At 46.3% G+C, this 18,610-nt stretch overlaps 1 protein-coding gene across 6 annotated transcripts in view; it reads left to right on the plus strand.

Moving 5' to 3' along the window:
- Positions 1-18,610, plus strand: part of HDAC8 (histone deacetylase 8) — a 114,750-nt gene that overhangs the window by 30,663 nt on the left and 65,477 nt on the right. For all 6 annotated transcript variants that reach the window (XR_005584723.1, XM_039488784.1, XM_039488788.1 and 3 more), the window contains 3 exons: positions 3,498-3,610; positions 6,479-6,556; positions 8,660-8,768. Coding sequence is in view for 5 of the 6 variants with exons in the window: in XM_039488784.1 (XP_039344718.1) it covers positions 3,498-3,610; positions 6,479-6,556; positions 8,660-8,768 (300 nt within the window). In the remaining variant the exon portion in view is untranslated. The remainder of the gene's footprint in view (positions 1-3,497; positions 3,611-6,478; positions 6,557-8,659; positions 8,769-18,610) is intronic.

The raw sequence follows: 18,610 nt of genomic DNA on the forward strand, positions 1-18,610 counted from the left end.
CAGTGGGGTGGGGGTGCAGGGAGCTTGTTGGAGTGGTCCAGGTGGGATGAGACTTCTGGGGTGGGAGTTCAGTAGCAGGTGGCAGTCTGGGTGCAGAGGTGGGGTCTGGATGCAGGGAGGTGGGGCTCGGTGGGGTGGGTCTGGGTGCAGGGGGTGAGGTTTGGTAGGGTGATCTGGGTATGAGGCGGGTCCAAATGCACGGGGGTTGGGTGGATGGGAGAGCAGCTCCCCATACAGTGACACCCCCCACCCCACCCCAAGCTCAGGAGCGATGGAGGCAGGAAGCGGAGGGGTGTGGAGCTTCCTGCAGCTGGAGAGGTTTCTGGGGCTGGATCTGACCTAGCCCTGGCAGGGGAAGAGGAAGTCCCGTCCTCCCCAGGCCAGCCGGGACTAGCAGCTGGATAGAAGCCATTGTCCCCAGCCCTTTTTCCCTAGTGATTTACACCTCTGCTAGCTGTTTCTGGCACCTGAAACGAAGCACCCTCACTGCTGGGGAGCGGCATGTGACTGTTCTTGCAGCTTCCCTTTGCTTCCCCATCAGATTGCACCCACAGGAGTAACTGAGTGGTGGCCAATAACTTCTACCAGGCTGGAAGACTTCTTGTGGTTATGCTCTAGGCATTTACTGTTGCATTACTGGTGCTCTGCTCGCAGACACTAGCTCCAAGCATGACAAGGAGCTGGCAATTGCTGCCAAAAAGAGCAAGGCCCTGGCTGAGAAGAAGTTATCTTGATTTATCGAGTGGCTGACTCAAGGTAGGCAGGACTGCAGGTCAGCTTTTGTGACTGGGCTTTGAAAGTGCAGAAGGATTTTCTTCACAGCTTTGCTTTTTATTGGATTGCATCCTGTAAGAAAGGCACCAGCATTCCTTGTTCTGCTAGAATTCAACACACTCGTAAACCTCCTGGGATATGGGTGTCCAAACTTTGGCCAGCCAACAGTCACATGGACAGTGTTCCAGAAGTTGGAGGGCTGCCTTTAACTTCCATAAAACAGAGAAGATTGAAGCTGCCCTTCCCTTTAGTGCAGTGGCATGAATATCAGGATCAAGATACTAAGGCTTGTAGCCCATGAAGCTTGCAGCTTTGTCTTAGGATATCAATAACCTAATATCTTTCTTTCCCTTTAATGGGCTTTATAGATGGATGACTGTTGTTACCTCCTGTCAGGGTTCCTTCCCCACTCTGAACTCTAGGGTACAGATGTGGGGCCCCACATGAAAGCCCCCCTAAGCTTATTTCTACCAGCTTACGTTAAAACCTGGTACTCTGCCACCACCAAGTGATTTAACAAGAAACAGGGAAAAGACCACTTGGAGTTCCTCTTCCCCCAAAATATCCCCCCAAGCCCTTACATCCTGGAGAGGCTTGAGAATAATATACTAACCAATTGGTTACAAAGTGATCAAAGACCCAAACCCCTGGGTCTTTGGACAATGGAAAAATCAGTCAGGTTCTTAAAAGAAGGATTTTATTCAAAAGAAAAGGTAAAAATCATCTCTGTAAAATCAGGATGGGAAATAACTTTACAGGGTAATCAGATTCAAAGAGCCCAGAGGAACCACCTCTAGCCTTAGTTTCAAAGTTACAGCAAAACAGGGATAAACCCTCTAGCAACGGGAACATTCACAAGTTGAGAAAAACAAAGATAAACTAACACGCCTTGCCTGGCTGTTACTTACAAGTTGACATGTTCAGAAAGATTTGGAGAACATGGATTGATGTCTGGTCCCTCTTAGTCCCAAGAGCGAACAACCCCAAAACAAAGAGCACAAACAAAAGTCTCCCTCCCCCCCCCCTCCAAGATTTGAAAGTATCATGTCTCCTTATTGGTCCTTTGGGTCAGGTGTCAGCCAGGTTACCTGAGCTTCTTAACCCTTTACAGGTAAAAGGATTTTGGTGCCTCTGGCCAGGAGGGATTTTATAGTATTGTACACAGGAGGGTTGTTACCCTTCTCTTTATAGTTATGACACTTTACTTGGGGGAGAGGGGGAACTGAGGCACAAGGCAGTTAAGTGACTTCTCTGCGGTCACACAGCCTGTTAGTGGCAGAATTGGAACTAGAACTCAGGTTTCCTGACTCCTGCTGTGTGGTGCTGTGTTTGTTGTGCTGCCTCTCAAAGAGAACTCTAGAGGTTGTGCTTAGATGACTTCTGTATTAGATCATTAACATGCTTTCCACAGCAGATCTGAGTCAGCATTCAGCCTGGATCCTTACAGAGTAGTGATTTCCCCTTATGTCTTTTCTTGCTGCCTCCTTAAATCAGCCTTGTACATATGAAGAATTCCTGGGATAGTAAAAATGGGACTTTTCTGCAAATCCGGTGCTGGGAATGTAGAAGTCCCATGCATTAGCTGAGGACAGCTGTTTCCCTATAGCAGCTTGCATTTCCTCCATTTATTTGACTATGTGACAGCTACACATGAGCAAGGAAAACATGTTTCATATTAATTTCATGGGCCCTCCTTTCCATGGGGGGAGGAAGGAAACCATTCCTACCAACAGCTTAATTCCCACCCCAATGACTCTCTCGCTGGTGAATTTTCTGGAGGGGTCGGGGTGTTTAAAACTGTACTCCTCTTCCTCTGAACTGCATTCTGACACTTCATTGGGGATATACACTTCTCACGTGTGCAAGCTGTGAGGTGGATTTCAACCATCAAAACTAAATGGAGACTGGGTGGCTGACGGGGATGGGAATGGGATCCAGCCCAGGACAACAGTGGCCTGACTGCTGTCCTTGAAGTCAGGCCAATGCTGAGTACTTTGGCTTTATTTGTTGGGTGTCAGAGTTCTTGGGGGAGTTCCCAGCAGCATGAGTCCAGAGCACCAGACTGCTCACTTTTAGCCCATCAGCTGAGACTGACTACAAAAATTAGCTTGGACTTGTAGATCTCCATAGTGGGGGGGAAGGCGGGATGTGTCCCTCCAAGGCAGGGCTGAGGTGCATTGGCACGGGGAAGATTGTGCTGCAGTGTCTCAGTACTGTGCTGCAGACAGAGGAGTTTTAGGTGCTGGATTCTCAATCTGCCACCTTTCAGTAGGACCAAATTCACTTAGTGTTTTAGATTTGCAGGAGGCTAATGGCAGCTAAATGTGTGTGTTTAGCTGCTCTGTACTTCCCTCTGCTGTTCATCCCTGGGCCAGTCGAGCACAGTCTCTCCAGCCACCAGGGGCCATGATGTCTGTTTTGGTGCGGGATAACACCAGCAACCTCATATTTAACATTTCAAGCTGGACATCAAGCCCAGGTTTCCAAAGTCCCATGTAACTGATCAGATACACTTTGTGTCTTGTGGCTGGCTCTCATGTTGCTGCTCCTGACCAGTGGGACTAGTTGACACCTATGCCTTAGTGTTCCTCCTTTTAGTCCACACAAGATGGAGGCTGTGCTGCTGGATGGGGGTTGTGGAGGGCTCAGGGGGCAAAGGTTGGGGCGAGCAGCTGTCTTGTCTCCGCTTGGGAATGTTGAACTTCCTGAATGTTTCCTTGCAGAGATGAAGCTTCTGGCTTTTGCTACCTAAACGACGCCGTCCTGGGCATCCTGTGGCTGCGTCGGAAATTCGACCGCATCCTTTATATTGACTTGGACTTGCATCATGGGGATGGTAAGGCAGCCATGCGGGCTGCTAAGTGGTCCTGGCAGGGCAGTGCTTCGGGGAAGCTTTGTGGGAGGCAGGATCACCGAGGGGCTGTTACTGCAATGGAGATTACCTGCAGCACGTTGAAGATAAAGTGGCAGGCAGGCAGGCTTTGTGCCTGTTTGTTTGGGTTTATAAAACCATAAGAAAAGCCCCAGTGTGGCACTCTTGACACCTCAGCCATAAAATAGAAATACCCTTCATCAAACAAAATGTACACAAATGAACAGCCTTGCCCCTTTACCGCTCTTGCATAGATTCCAAGTCCAGAGGGGACACTTGTGATCACCTAGTCTGGCCTTCTGTGTAATGCAGGCCACTGGACTCCCCCAGCAGAATTGCTGTTTAAACTATAGCATAACTTTTTAGAAAAACATCCCTGCTATTAATCAACCACAACTAAGGGAAAGAAAGCAGTTCTGCTGCCCCATAAAAGAAGGGTGATTAGGGCTGCTCTTCAGGCTGTGAAAATAGATGAGATTTGCATCATGCCCTGAAGTTCTGCAGTTTCAGGCTACTTTGATTATTTAGGTGTGGGGGAGGAGGCTATGCAGCTGAGGGTGCCTCTAGAAGAAGACCCTGCCAGTCGATCCTTCTCTCTAACACCAAGGGGACTTGAAATCAGCAAATGCACTGGAGCTGAACTCCAGCAGTATAGCACAAGGAGTGAGAGGTTCTCTTAAATGGGAGAGGCCAAACCACTTAGAGCTTAATGGATCAGAGCCAAAACCTTTACATGGTTTCCAGAAACCAGTGTAGATCCAGGAGCTCTGGTGTCCTGTCTTGATACTCTGCATAGCAAGTGGGGTGCTGCAGTCTGCACACAATTGGATTTGCTAGTCGGTTTAAGGTGCACTCCCATGTCGAGTGCATGGTGATACCCTCAGGTCAAGGTGTTAAAGGTGTGGATTAGTGGCATCCAAAAAAGTCCTAGCCTTCTACCTAATGGAGGTGTGAAACAGCTGTCTTGATTGCAGTGGCTGGAGATCTAGCTAGATCCTAAGATGGCACATACGCTTGCAGAGGGACAGGTATAATTGTGGCCAAATCTTTTAGTTGTTTTCTCCAATCTACCAGTATCTTCAGTGAGTTGAGCCTTTGTCAGCTAGGCCAGATCCAGGCCCCGATCTCTACCTGACTGCTGGTAGAGCGCACGACTGATTCACTTGGGTTGATATAAGTGAAGAGCTAGGGCAGGATGGGATGTCATCGGCACCATAGCTTGTGTCTCCTCACCAATGCTCTTGGTGGGAAATGAACAGTGGTGAGACATTGGGGCCCTGCAAACAGACCCGTGTATGGAGGAGGATGCCTAGAGTGCAGCTTTCACAAGCCAGAGGTGCTAGCTCTCATCTTGCTGTAAAGCAGGGGTTCTCAAACTGGGGGTCAGGACCCCAACGTGGGTTGGGACTCCGTTTTAATGGGGTCACCAGGGCTGGCGTTAGACTTACTGGGGTCTGGGGCTGAAGCCCAAGCCCGCTGCCTGGGGCTGAAGTTGAAGCCCGAACCCCACCGCCTGGGGCCAAAGCCGAAGCCCAAGAGCTTCAGCCCTGGGCTGCAGGGATCAGGTTACATGCCGCCTGGCCGGGCCTGAAGCCTTTGAGCTTTGGCTTTAGCCCCCCACCTGGGGCAGTGGGGCTCGGGCTTTGGGTCCCCCAACCCGGGGCAGCAAGCTCAGGCTTCGGTTCCCACTCCTGGGGTTGTGTAGTAATTTTTGTTGGCAGAAGGGGGTCACAGTGCTATGAAGTTTGAGAACCGCTGCTGTAAAGAATGTTTATTTCTCCACTTAGCAAGGTGAAGTTCCTCAGTTCACTTAGGCCCAGGTCTTCAAGGTATTTAGGACCTAACTCCCACTGATTTTTTTTTTTTAGTGAGAGTTTAGGTGCCTAAATACCTTTTGAGCACCTGGGGCTAGTCGCTGACTCGTGTTAAGAGCTGCCTTGCGTGTCTCTCCCAGCCCTGGTGCTTGCTCTGTGTTATTAAAACATACGGCCCTGTGGTGGTGATCTGAGCAACGGTGGAATATTAAAAACAACAAGCTCTGTATTAACCAGCTCTAATTAAGCCCCTCCGCCAAGGGGTCTCAAGCAAGAGGATTTCCTCACTGCCCCTCACCTTCCATACAGGATGCAGGATTGTGTCATGGCCAATCCTAGAGCTTAATTGCTTAATGTCATCAATGCAGATTTGTGATGTTGCAGCAGTCCGTACTAAATGATGATTCTATAAAACTAAAGCCGGAACGGTCCTTGACTGAAGCTGCTCTCTGCATTGGGGCCATTATTTCAACACTATTTAACGTTTCCTGCTCTCCTAATTTTTATGGTGTGTTTCATTTTGGTCCATTCCACACACCCCCCCCCACACACATTTGGTTTGTGTTAAGTCTTCTGCAACTTCTTTCCCAATGTCTATGTATATTAAAAAGAGTCTTGATGAACTGGAGTGCTGCTAAAAGGGATGGACCATTAACTCTGGTTCTAATCAGGGACAGGTCTGTCCTGGGGCACCCTAATTCTGAGCTGCCAGGCTGCCCTCTGTTCTTCCAGTCTGAGCAGACAATACCAGTGCTGCGGACTTTTAAAATGATTTGTGATGTGGAGATGCATTCGCCAATGATTAGGTTGAGACCAACAAAACTCATTTCACTTGTGACCCACGCCACATTTGAACTAGTCTCCATTTGTTAAGGAAGGATTTACTGTCATGTCTGCCTTTTGCACATTCTCTCCCCCTCCCCCTACTGCTTGTTTGAGGTGTGCTCTTGTGATTTCTTTGTAAGTTGTAGTTCATGTGAGTAATTGACACCTGAGTTTCTTTCTTTCTCTCTGCTAGGTGTGGAAGATGCCTTTAGTTTCACCTCCAAAGTCATGACTGTGTCTCTGCATAAGTTTTCACCAGGATTTTTCCCAGGCAAGCAATCTTATTATGGCTTCACTAACTAGCAGAGTTTTTGCACTTGGGTTAAGTCCTGTTCCCTTCACTCTTTCTAGGTTTCCCACCACCCGTCTGTGTCTGCATCCTCTCTCTACCCAGAAAACAATACAACAGCAGCCCATACACTCAGTAGTGCACTTCCTCAGCCTCTTCCTGACACTAAACCTCAAGGGCACGACCACTGCTGGGTCCATTCCACTGTGCTGCCACTCTCTCTACCTGGGCTGGTGTCCTGCTTTGTAGCAGAGAAAAAAGCAGAACATCAGCAGGGCTTGGATGAGCCCAGAAGGGGCACTGAGGGCAACCTCACCCTCTGTGTACCTTTAGAGGGGAGAGGGGACAATGCAATGAGATGCAAGGCACCCTTGCTTGTGCCTTTTTCAAGAGAGGGAGGCTGTGAGGCTCTAATGTGGGACTCTCTAGAGCTATGTCTTCACTTACTGCAGTGTGTCAAGTACAGACACTACATGGTGCAGTGAAAGGCTCTGGCAGCGAGGAGACGGCAGGGATGCTATGCTGTTAAAAATAGCAGTGTAGACACATGAGGCACTGCTTGGGCTGTACACAGCCCGTGTAGAATATCTACCATGGGGGTTCAGACACGTAGGGCATTCTTATCTTCTTGTCTAAGCCCTGTCTCACCGTCTCTACATTGCTATTTATACCCATGCTAGCTGGGTGGGCAGTGTCTGTACTCTACACGCCACCATAAATGTAGACATACTGTATGAGTTAGCTTGTCAATGGCTAGGGAGGACTCCGTTGGCACTAATGAAAGCTTTGCAGGACTCTGTCAAGAAACGTCTGCAGTCCTCTTTACCTGCTTTCAGTTGTGATATGATTAGATGTACAGAAGCAACTCATACCAGAGTTTTCCGGTTTTTCATGTGACACACTGTTTGCTCCAATCAGAAGTAAAATTTTAAAAATAGCTTTTTTGTTTAAAGGGAACATTTAACCAGTTTTTTAGGTTTAGTGTTAAATAAATCTTAAGAGCTTCAATTCATGTCCACTTTTGTAATTGAAGGAAAATGTAATACAGATGTCCCCTGCGATGTTGGCAACTCAAATGCAACAGTGCTGTGCAGAAAGTGTAACTGACTATGGAAACCCTGCATGAAACTGGCGAGTCTAGTTTTAGTGACTGAGCTGAGTGAAATGTAAAGTCAGTGAAGATCGTAAATGATCAGTAAATCTTTCTAAATCCATTCCGGTTTAGTGTTAGGAAATGATTTTCAGTGATACAGACCATGAAACCTCTTAAGACAAGTTTTATCTTCACTATGCCCTGTGCATAGGTGCTGTGCAACCCATGTAGGTCTGTCCTGCCAGGTGCTGAGCCCTCTCACCCCAATCCAGCAAAGCACTTAAGCATGTGCTTAACTTTGAGCATTTGAATAGTCCCATTGATTTCACTGGGACGAGTTACGTGCTTAAAGTTACAGCCATGGTTGTGAGAAAGGAAATATTGTCCCCATCTTACAGATAGAGAGCTGAGATAGAGAGCTGAGTACAGAGAGACAGAGTGACTTGCCCAAGGAAGTCTGTGACTGAGGTGGGAATCAAACCCAAATCTCCCAAGTCCTAACCACAGGACCATCTTTCTGTCTGCCAGAATGGTATTTATTATACACCTTAGGGAATGTAGAGCCTTAGCACTTGGATAGGTCAGCAGCTTTTATCCAAAACTTCAGCAGTATCCCTTTAACTGTCTCCCTTTAACATCAGATTCTACCAAAACCCCTTTCACTGTCAGTTGCAGCAACCTGTGTGTAGATCAGGGCATACACACTTCCCTCTCCCACTGTTGCTAATGTATTGAAGTCTCTGAACTCTCTCTGGGGCTGTAGTTTGCAGAGTTTGAAATCTTAGAAGTATCTTCCCCAGGGCAGATACTTCTTGAACAAGGTAACTCAAAAACCTCCCCTGTTGGAAGTAGAGTGCAGACTTCTCTGAAGGTGTACTGTGCCTCAGATCTTCCCATCCTATGAAAGACATCCCAGATCTGTTCAGCCAATGTTATTGAGCTCATTTTCTCCTTAGCTGACTGATAGTTTTGGTTTGTTTTTTGTTGCTCAGGAACAGGAGATGTGTCTGATGTTGGCCTGGGGAAGGGGCGATATTACAGTGTCAACGTACCTATCCAGGATGGCATTCGGGATGAGAAATATTACCAGATCTGCGAGACGTGAGACCCATTTTCTATCTGTTTTGTTTGAACAGAGGATTTCAGAGAACAGAACCTGTACAGATTATTACAAATCTTTTTATATTTAAGTTTTGGCCCCTTTATGGGGTCAGTTTAAAGACACAAAGCTATGTTAACTGGTGAGTTTACCTTGTAGGATCCCAATCCCTATACAGATTGTATATACAGAAGCACTGAGCAGCAATGTCATCCACCTCTAGGTGGAAGGGGACAAGCATCCAGTTCATCTGTGTGTATTTATTTTGAGGGGCAGAGGGTGTAATTTTAACCAAGCACAATGGGTCAAATATCTACTCTTAGACTAAATGCCATGGGTTCTCTAGTGTCCATACAGAGAGGGACGTGGTTGGGGGACAAGGTTAAGGTTGTTTGCAAAGCATTTCAAGTGCAAAGCTCCATTGGATTTATTTTATCTATCTTGGAAGGATTAAGGACTGAGCCATCTTTGCTGGAATTGGAACGGTTGGTTCTAAGGAGTCTAATTCTGCACCTTCACAGGTGCATGGCACAGCCTTTCTGGCAAAAAATGAAATCCAGGGCCTGTTCTTTTCTAAAGGTGATTAACTTTAGGACACTGCTGCTGCATGTATTTGTATGTCAATCTAGTGCTCATGATAGCCAAGGGCTAAACCAGTTGCTAGCTCAAGACATGTGATAGGCAGTCATTGTGCAAGCTTCCCAGTCCAGCTTTGGCAATACATGTTTGTCCTGACCTATATAGTACCCAACTTCTGCCACTACCTCCATGATTCCAATCCTGGATCTCTTCTGAGCATACTGTGTCAAAATGCAAAGTGATTTTAAGATTCCAATAAACATCCACCCAAGAGTAGGATGAGATCATCAGATTTGTTTCTACTTGTGACTCAAGTTGGGATTTAAACCCAAATTCAAAACTATTCAAACAGAATACATTGGAAATATAAAAATAAAACAGTTGTGAAGTCCAGTGTGTTAAATGGGAAAATCTTACATTGACCTGGAGAGCGTTAAATAAGCTAAAAGATTCCTTCCCTCTGACTTCTTTTTTGACCTACAACAATGATCATAGAGTCAAATTATCCATCCATTTACAAAGTGGTCATGGTATTTGATTCTCTGACCTCCTGTGACAATGAATTCTGTAAACTGACTACTCCCTGTGCAAAGTATTTCCTTGTATTCTTCTCATCAGTGACCCCTGCTGGTGAGAGAAGCCCCCTTTCATTGGCCGCCTTTTCCTCTTGGCAAATAGCTGGGCTCCAGACTTGCTCTTTGGCGTTCCCACAGCCAAGCACTAGTAAAAAGTTATGCAAAACCATGCCATTTCCCACCGTCTTGGTGGCAACTGCCTTCCTCGTCTCTATGGAAACTGACCCATTGCAGCACAATGATATAAATAAATAAAAAGGAAGTTTTGCTACTGGAGTCTTAAACCATGTGCACTTTGAACTTGCCTCTCTATAAATAAGAGTGCTTGTGTTTGAACGCTTTTGTTGTAGCTGATAAACTCCTATCCTGCTCTTGGGTGGTATGGCATATGTATAATTGCCTATTGTTTCTGCAAATTGAATGACTCAGACTCAATTAAATGTAATTGTTAGTAATAGCTGCTGTGTGGAACAGAGGCCAAGGTGTGACATTTGTTTTTTTAAAAGTCTGACATGTCTTTAAAATGTTGTAGATAAAGGCAGCCAGAGATGAGACGTTTGAGACTGACAACAGCAGAGCTGGATACTCATCTGCAGCAGTATGCATCAGTCATACACAGTGCAGAGATGTCCAAGAAATCTGTACGCACACAGTGCTCTGGAAACTTAGGCACTTACCTATTTCCTCCATCAAAAGAGAAAGTTACATGAGTTCTAGCTAATCGATGACTATCTCTTATTCATAAGATCATCCAGAATAGCTAACTTATTTGATCTTCCTGAAAAAGTGCTCTAATTAGTGGGTCAGATAGGTTCTGATAAAATGGCGGGTACCTTCATATCTATTTTAAATATTAACCTTCTGAAGATAAAAATACAGCACCTGAACAACATTACAAATGTGGAGAACCATACTAATAAATAATCCAGAATTTGCAGGGGCATTTTCTGAATTCAAACAAATATTTCACAGCACGTTTATTCAAATTGCTATAGCAGTTAGTATGGTACATTCACATTTAATGATGTGAGGAGGAGAAATTTAGTTCATTCTCATCTAACAGAGTCAGTGATGTACAAAAGCAGTAACTATGTGTTCAGTAGGGTCATACATAGTAGATTCCAGTGCATAGCATATTACTATACACATATGTATATGATTATATATTAGCAGGACATGCTGAGCTGCGGTATCAAGTTTTTCTCAGCATGAGTTTGGGATTGTTGCATTACTCTTGACTGGAAAAACCACGAGTTATGCAGGTCACCTCAAAAGAGTGAATGTGAAACCTTTATAGCACAGATACCTTTGTATGTTCTGTTTTTAGTAGGGAAGGAGGTTTAAAATGTATTAGTAAGTTTAAGAAGGGTTGGAACTGGATGTTTGTATCCCATCACTGAAGGTCAGGAGCCTTAGTTACTTTGAGCCTAGTGATAATACCAGCAGTTACATTATATAGGATACAAGTATAGAAATCTTCAGATTTCCGCATGTGTGTTGACCATTGATTGCCTGGGGTTAAGAGGAAATGGCTGCTGTGGGCTGGTTATTCCATATTATTGTGCATGTTTCTTGCCCCTACCTCTGAAGCGTCTGGCAGTGGTCACTGTCAGAGGCAGGATGTTGGACTAGAAGAACCAGATCTGATCAGGTTTGGTGGTTTCTTCTGTACAGGCTTTTGAGGGAAAGAAAACTATAGTACATCTTAAAAATAATCTAAGCTATCTTTTCTAAGCATTAGTGCCTTAGTTTCAGGACCTTTCAGGATCAAAACAAGGGTTGAGCCCCCTCTCTGTGAAAGTGGAATCACCCTTTCACAATGGCACAAAATGCCCATTTCTAGCTTTGATGAGTCAAGCAATATCAAATCATAAACCATCTGCTGACCTAGACTGAACAGTCAGTGAACATGAGAGGTGGGTGAATGTAGAGGAGAAAATATTTTTGTGGCAGATTGAGTTTTTTATTAAACAAGACACCTGTTTAAAGCACTTCAGATTTTGGAATGTTAGGCCCAGTCCTGAGGAAATGGGATCAGAGGATAGAGAGTGCAAGTGAGGCAGATGGAATGTGCATTTATCACGTCTCTGTAACTTACAGTTTGCAGTGTTGTAGGCCTGTTGGTCCCAGGATATGAGTGAGACAGGTAGGTGAGGTAATATCTTTTATTGGACTAACTTCTGTTGGTGGAAGGGACAAGCTTTTGAGTGTCAGAGCTCTTCCCCAAGTCTCAAACAAGTAACCAGAGTGTCCAAACTAAATACAAGATGTGGCAGATTGTTAAGCATAAGGGGTTCATGCATGCTGCATGAAATGAAGTGGACAATTAATACCTAGCAGGTGGGTGACCAGTTGGTGTAATGAGCCATAAAACCAGTGTCCCTGTCAAGTCCATGGTTTTTAGTGTCCAGCGAAAGTTATGAATTTAAATTCCCAGGCTCTTCTTTTGAAGGTTTTGTGCAGGTTTCCTTTGAGGATGAGGACTGAGAGGTCGGATATTGAGTGATCGTTTTGTGAAAAGTGTGTGCCCTTGGGTGACAGGATGATCTTGTCTTATAGCTTTTCTGTGAGAGTTCATTCGAGAGCATAGTGTTTGGTTTCACCCACATGGTTATTGTCGGGGCATTTGATACACTGGAGGAGGTATACCACATGTTCTGATAGGCATGTGTAGGACCCAGGGCTCTTGAAAGTGTGTTGGGTGGGGGAGTATGATCATTGTAGCAGTGGATATATGGCTGCAGGTTTTGCATTTGTTGTTCTGATAGAGTCTGGTGCTGCTTTGAGATGATGTGTCCTGGTGATGATGAGCATGGGGATGTTGAGTTGCTTGAAGGCCAGAAAAGGAAACTTGGGAAAGATTTATTTCAGGGTATGCTCCCCATCAAATATGGGTTTTAATTGTTTGATACCCTGCATGGGTTCTAATGTGGGGTGATAGGTAATAACTGGGGGTGTGCAGTCAGTGCGTGTGTGGGGCCATACTGTATTGCATCAGGTTCTCCTGGGGTATTTGGGTGACCTGTTCCATGATGTGTTTGTGACAGGTTCGGTCACAGAGACTCTTCTCGAGACTGTCACTCGATGAGCTGGGATACCACTGAGAACACACTTCCTGCCAGAACAGGCTCCCCTCCACTCCTGTCTTGCTGAGTTAGACGCTCCAGTCAGCTCCAGCACAGACCCAGAGGTTGGGCCTCTCTGCAGTTCACTGAAACTGAGATTCAGTCAGCCCAGGGGCTTCTCAGTTAACAGGGACTTTTCTAGCACCCAGTGTTCAGCCTTTTTGGGAGCCTGAACCCCAAATAAATCCATTTTACTCTGTATAAAGCTTATACAGGGTAAATTCATAAATTGTCTGCCCTCTAGAACACTGATAGAGAGATATGCACAGCTATTTGCTCCCCCAGGTATTAATCACTTACACTGGGTTTATTAATAAACAAAAGTGATTTTATTAAGTATAAACGTAGGATTTAAGTGGTTTCAAGTAATAACGGACAGAACAAGGCATGCAAGCAAAGTAAAGCAAAAACAGGCAAGTCTAAGCCTCAGACATTAAGAAACTGTTTACAGGTAATATCTCCCCCTCAGAGATGTTCCAATAAGCTTCTTTCACAGCCTACAACTCCTTCCTAGTCTGGGCCCAATCCTTTCTCCTGGTACAGTCCTTGTTAGTTCCAGCAAACATCTCGGGTGGTAAGCAGGGGTTTTCTCATGACTGGCAGCCTCCTTTGTCCTGCTCCACCCCCTTACATAGCTTTGGCACAAGGCGGGAATCTTTTGTCTCTCTGGGTCCCCACCCCTCCTCAGAGGTGAAAGTAAGCTGGTACGTGTCGGTACGGAGGACCGGTAAGAAAAGGAGACTGACTGAGGGAGGGAAGGAGAAGCCTGATCCCTGCATAAGAATAGTTTAAACTCAGCTGTTCTCTGATGGTTCAGCTCCCAGGGCTAGGTTTCTGGCATCCTTGTTAATTTCACTCACAGTAGCTGGGGGGACGGGGTCGAGGGGAGGGTGTGTTTGACCATGGCAGGGGCAGTCTTTGTCTGCCCCCGGGGATGAGGGGATCTCTCCTACTAATATACACAACACATACAAGCATTTGGCTGCACAGCTTAAATCCAGAGCTAATAAAAGCAGGTGGAAGGGGAAAACTCACTGTCACATTGGTTTCTCGTCTCCTCCCTCCCCCTCCTCCAGCCAGGCTGCAGACAAGGCTCTGCATTCCTCCCCATTCCCTTCCCCCCCCCCCCCCCCGATGGGATTTTCCTCTAGGCTCTAGCTTGCAGTAGACTGGCTGAGATGCCTGCTGCTGCTGCCTGCAAAAGAACAGTTTAAACTCAGCTGTTCCCTGTGCAGTTCAGTGCCCAGAGTTAGGAGCGGTTTCTGGCATCCTTGTTAATTTCACTCCCAATTGTTGTTGAGTGTGTGTGCCCATGGCAGGGGCAGTTCTTTTCTGCCCCCGGGATGAGGGGAATCTCCTAAACACAATCAAAATCAGGAACCATTTCCAAGTTCAAATCTATCCCATTCCCTCCCCAGCAGAGGATCATGGTTGTGATGTCCAAACTGCTTTGAAATGTTACTGTTTAAAAAAAAAACACAAAAAACATGGAGAACATGGTGGAAAGATGTGTCATGATGATTAGGGTTTATTTTGGGCAAAGCAATTTTGCTAAAGCAACTAAAGATTTACAGGGAAAGCAAATAGCCCCCATTGACAAAACCACAAAGGGATTGGAGGGGAAAACTGAATATTCAGGGAAATTATTGTGCCTCCTCTGAAAGAAATAGTAGTTTTCATTCCAATCCACCGTCTTTATATATTGATTTAAACACCTGAAATGTCCTTAGGACATCGGGTGCAATCTCAGACCTCTTTTTGTTTTGTCCTGCCTGCAGAGTGCAGAGGCTCAAATTGACAAAACTTTCTCTAAATATCTTGTATATTTCATGAAGGCTATTCCAGTTGTCCTTCATTCACTCCTCACTTCCCCTCCTCCCGGGCTGTCGGGCTGTGGTTTTTGCCTTGGTTACTTACTCCTTGGCAGACCCAGCCCAGCGGCACCTGCTGGCTCTCTGCAGGCAGCAGCCCACAGGGGCCGGTTGTTGGGGTGGCTGCTGGTCGGTGGCAGGCTGCAGCTGCATTGTTTGTGACACATTCATACACGTACACATAATATAGTCAGAGGTGAAAGCAAGCCGGTCCGGTCTGGTACGGCGTACCGGCAAGAGCCAGTACACCGTGCTGGACCTGCTTCAACTTCCACAGCTGGGATTGAAAGGGCTCAGAGCTTCCCGCAGCTGCGGGCAGCCCAGAGCCCTTTGAATCCCGGCCATGGCTGTTGCAGCCGGGCTGGGGCCAGGATTTAAAAGGCTCCGGGCTTCCCTCAGTGGCAGGAGCTCTGGGCCCTTTAAATCTCTGCCCCAGCCCCACAAAGTTCGGGGTCCCCCCTGGCGGCCAGAGCCCCAGGCCCTTTAATTTGCCCCTGAGCCCCGGGGGGCTCCCAGCCACCTCTGCAGCTGGGAGCCCCTGGTTGATTTAAAGGCTCTGGGTGTACCAGCCACAGCTGTTTCCCCAGGGCCTTTAAATCTTGAGAGGCCCCGCCTCTTCTGGGTGAGGCCACGCCCCCCTCAGGACTCCGGCAGTACCGGTAAGTCCTGTAAGTTACTTTCACCCCTGCCCCTCCTTCCAAATGGAAAAGTACCAGATTTAAGATGGATTTCATTATCAGGTGATGTGGTCACATATCACTGTAAAACCTCTAGTCACCATTCTCCATGGGCTGGAAGAGCAGGAAGGCTTTCAAGTAACAAAGGCCATTTACAACTGATTATTTCTGGAGCACCCTTAATGTGTTTACATCAGTGATACAAGTTTATATCTTATTCTCCTAACTCCAGATATAGAAATAATACATGCAAATAAATAGGATGAACACACTTAGTAGATTACAAGCTTTCTAATGACACTATACAACGGGTATTTAGTATAAAGTATATTCCAGTTATGTCATATTCATAAGCATATTTCCATAAAGCATATGGAATGCAATGTCACAGTGTTGATCTGCTTCTCTGATGGAATGTGCTTGTTTGGTGAGGGTGTTTTAAGGTGTGTACCCTGGACTTTCTCGTCAGAGAATATTCTGTGGTATCTGAGTGCCTGGCTGTAGAGAACAGATTTCTTGAGATATCTGGGTCAGTGGAAGTAAGTGTGGTCATCTGTGGGGTTCTTGTATATGGGTATCTGTAGAGTTCCATTGCTGAAGCTGATTGTGGTATCCAGGAAGTTGATGCTAGTGTGGATGTGTTCTAGAGCGAGTTTGATGGATGGATGGTGGTGGTTGAATTGTGGTGGAAATCTGAGGGCATTTAGGTCATCTGTCTAGTGGATGAAAATATCATTTATACATTGTTGGTTTTATGATGCATTTTCCAGAAATTCTGGCCCATGAAGAGGTTGGCATATTGTGGAACCATCCTAGTACCCAGGCCGTTCCCATGGAAAGTCCCCACAGACTTGGGGACTACATTTGTCTACATTTAAACTTGTGCTGATGTAGTGCGTCCATGTAGACACTCACTACAGCAATGTGAGGATTTTTTCCATCACTGTAGTCAATTCACCTCCCTGCCAGCCCTTAATTGCCCATTTTAAGTGGTCTCCGACAGCATGTGTGAATCTGGCCCACCTTGTATTTAGCTTGGACACTCAGGTTACTTTCTCCAGATCTAAGGTAGAGCTCTGTGATTCTCAAAACTCATCCCTTCCACCAACAGAAGTTTGTACAATAAAAGATATCTCACTTACCTCATCTAATCACATGGCTAGTGGTCCTGATTCACTTTGCACAAGTGAAAATGGAGCCAGGTGGGGAGAACTGGGGTCTCCCCTCCAAGTGTGGTGCATGCATAAACATAACTGTGTAAAATACAAAGTAAAACTTAAATAGATACATGCCTCCAGGGCTTAAATTCTCAGAGATTATTTCCCAGAGCCCCCCCCATGACCCTCCCCATTTGGGGGGCTCTGGGGTTCAGCTGCAGGGTGGAGGGTCTCAGAGCTTTAGCCCCATGGGAGGGAGGTGCGGGGGCTCAGGGGTTTAGTCCCATGGGGGTGGGATCATGCCCAGGCTTGGGGCTTCAGCCTCATGGCAGGTGCACCAGGGCTCCCATGGGTTTGAAAATATTTTCCAGAGTTCTGCTTCAGGGGGCTTCGGCTGAATTTAAGCCCTGCATGCTTCAGCTGTTGTATTGCAAAGCCATGTGATAAACAGTTGCTAAAGGATGCAGAAGGTGGCTGCTGCTCCTGTTAACTGTGATGCACATTGAAATGTAGAATGACTAAAAGAATAAGCATGGTACCCTGTACCCACTCAAAGACAATCTGTTTTCAAGGCTTTCCATGAAATAATGTTGGAATTAGGCTGGAGCCACACCTGCTGCTGCTGTGGAAAGAGGAGATGTGCTAATACAGACACAAAATGGCCAGCTGAAATGAAGTGATCAGGCAGCCTGATTTTTATGCCTGACCTGTTTTAAACACACTTTTTATCATTATTATTTTTCAAGTTATTGTCCCAAGCAAAACCACTGCACTTCTCCAGTCGGCCTGCCACCTCCACTCTTCAGTCCCTGCCATCTTACTCAGCACGCCTGATAACCAGGACTTCCATCAGTCAGGAGGTGGCAGGGGGGCTTCTAGAAAGCTCCCTGAGACCTCAGAATAAAGCTAATGACATGCCAGGCTTTGAAAGCAACCATGGAGCATGTGGGAGGGAAATGGAGGATCTCTAATTAGAAGAGTCCAAGCTCAGGACCTGGGCATCAGGATGGGGTACAAGCAGTGCAGCTCTCATAAAGAGAGAGATTTATTCAGGGTGCCAGACCCAACAGGTAGGAATGGGAACACTGCTCGAATGCTGGGCTTGGCACCTGTTTGGGGGGTAGCCTTGGAAGGTCAGGTGCCTTAAGCTTATAGGGGTTGCACCCAGCAAAGCACCTGCAACAATTGCAAGATGGCTGGCCCACCATCTGGATTTCTTTGAGTTGATCTGGATTTCATCATGCAACAAGACACTGATTCTAAGTGCTCAGCCAGACTCTGTAAAGTTGACATGATTAAAAATATACTGCCCTGCAAAAATAACCGCTGCAACAATGGTAAGATTTGCACTTAAACCCTACAGAGGCCACAGCGTTTGAAATGAGGCCTGAAAACCCAGACCCAAGCTTTCATTTCTTTCTGTTTGAACACAGGCCCTGGTTCTAATGGGGGAGTTCAGTCACCCTGACATCTGCTGTGAGAACAATACAGCAGTGCACAGACAATCCAGGAAGATTTTGGAGAGTGTTGGGGACAACTTCCTGGTGCAACTACTGGAGGAACCAACCAGGGGCCATTCTCCTCTTGACCTGCTGCTTACAAACAGGGAAGAATTGGTAGGGGAAGTAGGAGTGGCAACCTGGGCAGCAGTGACCATGAGATGGTTGAGTTCAGGATCCTCACAAAAGGAAGAAAGGAGAGTAGCAAAACACAGACCCTGGACTTCAGTAAAGCAGACTTTGACTCCCTTAGGCCTGGTCTACACTACGAGTTTAGGTCGAATTTAGCAGTGCTAAATCGAATTAACCCTGCACCCGTCCACACAACAAAGCCATTTACTTCGACATAAAGGGCTCTTAA

The sequence above is a fragment of the Mauremys reevesii genome, linkage group 9 (assembly GCF_016161935.1).
Source record: "Mauremys reevesii isolate NIE-2019 linkage group 9, ASM1616193v1, whole genome shotgun sequence".
Classification (NCBI taxonomy): Eukaryota; Metazoa; Chordata; order Testudines; family Geoemydidae; genus Mauremys; species Mauremys reevesii.